The 4,643-nt window shown below is 54.7% G+C and overlaps 1 protein-coding gene across 1 annotated transcript; it reads right to left on the bottom strand.

Moving 5' to 3' along the window:
- Positions 1–977: 977 nt before the first annotated feature.
- Positions 978–3,915, bottom strand: LOC143373882 (uncharacterized). Its single transcript, XM_076821502.1, has 2 exons — positions 3,558–3,915; positions 978–2,698 (listed from the first exon to the last, which is right to left on the bottom strand). The coding sequence occupies exons 1-2, from the start codon at positions 3,567–3,569 to the stop codon at positions 1,349–1,351; spliced, it is 1,362 nt and encodes a 453-aa protein (XP_076677617.1). The 5' UTR covers positions 3,570–3,915; the 3' UTR covers positions 978–1,348.
- Positions 3,916–4,643: the final 728 nt, after the last annotated feature.

The raw sequence follows: 4,643 nt of genomic DNA, 5'->3' as shown, positions 1-4,643 counted from the left end.
CGTTGCATTTAGACGTCCATGAGTTTCTAACTCCCTATCCCTATTAATATCGCCTTGTCTAGTCAGCTTAGGTATCCCTCAGCTCCCCGTTGCAATCCTCGCCCAATGCGCGCCAGCCACTCTGCCTCATCCTCGGGATACGTCGAACACGTCCGTCAGAGCAAAGGCCCACTCCAGGGAAGGATCCCTAAAGTGTGTAATCCCCAGCATCGCTGAGTGCGCTGAGTGGGGAGGCTTGGACGCGAGTTCAAAAGTAATCCGCAGAGTTCATCGCGGATCAGCTAAAATGGCGAAGATGTTCCCGGGCTTTGGGTAAAGCCGAGGCTAATCTGGCGTCTCATTGGACACGCGATCCCCGCGCGGTACTTTAATGCCGTAATATATTCCGGATAATAGCGAACCGGATGGCGTTCAAGGTCAAGGGTTCCGGCGCATTTCCCACGAGTGCAGCCGTGACAAACGCTCCGCGGACCGTTCGATTCCTCGATGGGAGATTCTTCCTGCTTTGATACGACCTCCCATGGGAATAAGTAAGACATGATACTGCCAGGTGGATACGATAAGCCCGCCAGTTCTGGTCGAGGCGCGTTGCAGTTTCCTAATTTTTCCGACTACGCCGCTGCTTTTCATCAGGCCGTTGAAAGGAAATTCTCATCTTCCACCTTGATGGACGAGCTGGCTCCCATGATAATTTCGATTAACGTCTAATTAGTGGCTCGATTGGGAGAATCAAAGGAACCCGAGGTAGTTAGGGGACTGTTAATAGCTTGGATCGTGGAAACGACTGAGGATAGTTTGGAAAGGAAATTAAAGGTTCCCTTGTTTAAAGAAGAGGACTTTCTTCAACCGGGAAATCACTGGCCATTTCATCAAAGACATTCCTTACCTTCCGCGCTCACCGTCGTTTAATTGCACTGGAGTCAGTCCAGGTTGATCAGGAAAGGACAAGGGGCAAAGAACAAAGAGCTTTCGCACACGCAAGTGGTTTTTTTATTCTCGAGTGAACCATGAAGAATAATTTAAACGCAAGCACGATCGTGAAGCGATTACCGATGCCGAAATGAAGGAGGGATGAAGTGTAAGAAATGACGCGCGTGAAGAGGAGGCGAGCTATCGCGCGAACGAATCTATCCTCGATCAATCATCCGCCGACACTCTCGCCAGCCGTCCGCGAATGCAGGCGACCGATCGTCCCATCGATTACTCCGCGAAGAAGAGCGCGCTCCTGCTCCTGGATCAGTCAGAGGTACGTGGAACCGATCTTGGCTGCTCGTGAGCCTTCTCGTTTCCCAAATAACGTGTCCGTGCCGATTGCCTTTTCGTCCACACCGAGCTAAAGGACCTCAGTTTAACCAAGTGTATAGGTCGGTTCATGGAGGACCGTGGGCAGCTGCGTCAGCGGCGGAATGTAGTCCAGATACGTTCGCACAGCGTTCACCGTTGAGTCCCCATGGATCTGACTAACCCCGTGGCTACTGACGGACGTAGTAGCTGCGCCGAGGCTCGCGGATTCCGGGGTGATCGGTAGCAGCGGAACAGCCCCCTTGGCCAGTAAAGGCGTCAAAACTGGAACGGTCTTCTCGATGGCGGTTGGCAGGCTCTCCTTGGCGATGAGGCTGGGAACGGCGACAGCTTCCTTGAGGATCTTCGAGGGGTGGATTTGGCTGATACCGTGGCTGGAAATCGAAGTGGTCACCGCAGCGGTACTAAGCGGTGCAACTGGGACGACTGGAAGAGCGTCCTTAGCGATGATAGTGGGAGCTACTGGAAGGGACAGGGCGGGTTGGACGATGGTGAGGGGTTTGGGGTCGATCTTGACCGCGTCTTTCAGCTTTGCACCCTCTATGCCGAGCTGCTTGTGCAGCTCGATGCGATTCTCGTGGTAGGAAGGCACGAGGTTGCTCAGTAAGGTAGGAACAGGGTAGACCGAAGGCAGAGTGACGAGGGGCTTAACCTTGGCGAGGTCCAGGTCGATGCGCGCGTTACCGTGAACTTGAACTTGGCTCTGGTGCGAGGTCGCCAGAGGGATCTGGCCTGGGAGGATCAAGAGAGGCTGCGCGATATTCAGCAGGGTTTTGGCTGGCTCCAGATGAACGCTCTTGTGAATTTGCACCTGGCTCTGGTGGGACGTGGAGATCGGTGCCAGTTTCTCAAGTAGAACCGCGTCGAGTGCCACGCTCTTCTCCTTCTGCTCGGTCTGGGCGGGACCCTCGCTGGACAGCGGGACGCTGCGTTTTCTGCGGCTAGATTTCCCTGCCTCCTCTGTTTTCGCTAGCTCGGCGGTTTTTGCTAGCTCGTCCGTTTTCGCCAGCTCCTCGGTTTTCGCCGGCTCCTCCGTTCCCGCTGGCTCGTCCGCTTTCGCGTTCCTGGCGACGAGGATGTGAGCGGTCTCTAAGTTGAGGTTGTCGTCGGAGGGCAGATCCGTGGCGGCCACGCGGAAGCCGTGCTCGTCCGCCACGTAGTAGACGGATTGGAGGATCCCGTTGGCGTCCACGTAGCTGTAAGAGCCCCGTGTGACCCCATCGGCATCCCTGATCTCTTCCTTGGCCGACGTGCCACCGGCGTAACTGTACGCGTGCACCCCTGTCTTCGTGTCCTGGAACTGATGGTAGACCGGAAACGGGCTCGACAGGTACGCGTACGGCAATAGCTGCAGCGGCGTGCCGGAGACCACGCTCAGAGTTGCGATTAACGGAATCTGCAAAGGCAATATTAAGTTTCTCTGCGGCCAATGGGGCCTCCGCGTAAAGAAGCATTAGACGGGCAGGCATCTCTAGGCATGGCAAGTCGGAAGGATTTATGTCCCGCAATATAATAGTGAGATAGAATACTGTAATTCAAATATCGAAGTCCCAGTCTGTACGAACTTTAATTCCCATCTCGAATGTGTGCCCCGATAAAACGCCAGCCTCGAAGTGAATCGGTAGAGGAGACTGCTCGCAACGATCGTTCCCAGAAGGATCGTCGACGAAACGACGGGAAAGCACGCGCTCGTGACTTTAGAATCCTCTCAAGGCACGGTTCAGTCCTCGACAAGGCCACGTAGCCGATGAATCGTTGGAGTTTTACGCCCGCTGTCGACGCCACCGGCTATTCTCCTTTCGTCTTCTCGCCACGTGAGAGAGGGTTGGTTTATACTTGCATGAGCCCGAGGATTCAGCTCTCTTTTACGGTCCAATAAGAGGCGAACGAGTGGCCAGTGAAAATACACAGGGGGCCATCGGAAACGAAAAACGCGACTCCCGAGCTCCCCTTTGTTCTGCCGTGTCGTTTTCGACCGCGTAACCTGTCGCTGGTCATTTGAATTTCAACAACGCCGCGGGCCCCGCTTCAAATCTCTTCACTGAGAGCCTGACTTTCGGAACGTCTCCGCGTCCTTAGGAAAACTCGCACGAACAAGTCGACTCGCGAATCGCGAAAGGTAATAAGGGTTCGCGTACCCTGAGACTAGCTTCTACGAACAATTTGACGTATAATTTTGCCAGAGATGGACTACCGATCGACATCCTGATAGAGATGCCTCTCGGTTCCTTGCCTATGAGAGTAAAGGAACTTACCAGCGCCTGCATCGTGCGGTACGTGTTGTGTTCCTAGTGAACCTCCTTGCTCGACGAAGGACTGTTCTGCCAGTGCACCTTGCTTCCGATCTGGTTTTGACTTATATACAAGTCGGAGGGGACGAGCGAGATGGCGACGGTGTCTTCGAACCAGGAACCAGAGGAACCGCCGAAGGACAGGCGGATCCGTTCACCGAATACTCGGGGGAGACGGGATCCCTCGATCCGGGATCGAACCGTCGTCCTTGCCACGCCCTCCGCGGCGTCTGCTTCTTCTTCTTCTTCTCCGACCACCACTTCGTTCGCCCGGTTCGCTTTTTCCTCAACGCTGCGTGATCCCCGGCGCAGGACTAGATCCGCGTAATGAGACGCGCCACGAACCGGGAAAAGTAGCTGGGCGGCTTAGCCGGCGGATGACCAGGCGTTTAGAGTGGTTCGTAAAGAACGCAGTGCTATTTTCAGTTTCTGATAGGAACACAGCGATTCAGATGCATTTATACCGGGTAGACTGAACTGGAAAACTTGTACTCTCCTGGCTACTGAGATCTCTGGTGGATTATTCATTCGTCCTCGGCTCCTCCCAGCTGAAAGTCTTTACTGCGTACTGTAGTCCCTACTCTCCTGCTTATTACACTCTTCGTGCGAGCATCTAGATACCGTAGACGTACTCGGTCGCACAGCAAGAAGCTTTTCTTGTTGCGGGCTCATAACTACCGTGATCCTGGGGCGCGGTAATTGCTGTCGTGAAATTATTAACGTCATTAACGGCGGCAGCGCGGCTCCTTTATTCCCCTTAAATCGCTGTCAGGCGATCAATGGGAGGGCGGCGGGGCGTCGCGGCAGCCCCTTTCTTTCCGCGGAGGATCGATAGATCCCCGATACAATGGGGAGCCGTGATTGCGTTTCGCGCTACCTGCACGCCTCGTCCTTGATCGAAGCCGCGAACGCATCGGCGGCGTCTTGTACGAGTGAAATTGTTCGCCTGCCGGGGCTTTTTTCCCTCCTTTTTTTTTCCCCGCGGACCGCAGACATCCAGGAATCCACCCTTGCCGCCAATAAAATCATCCGGACTCCCCGTCCTTGGCG

The sequence above is a fragment of the Andrena cerasifolii genome, chromosome 10 (genome assembly GCF_050908995.1).
Source record: "Andrena cerasifolii isolate SP2316 chromosome 10, iyAndCera1_principal, whole genome shotgun sequence".
In the NCBI taxonomy this organism is placed as follows: Eukaryota; Metazoa; Arthropoda; class Insecta; order Hymenoptera; family Andrenidae; genus Andrena; species Andrena cerasifolii.
Note: the sequence above shows the minus strand (reverse complement) of the source record. Positions and strands in the feature narration are given on the sequence as shown.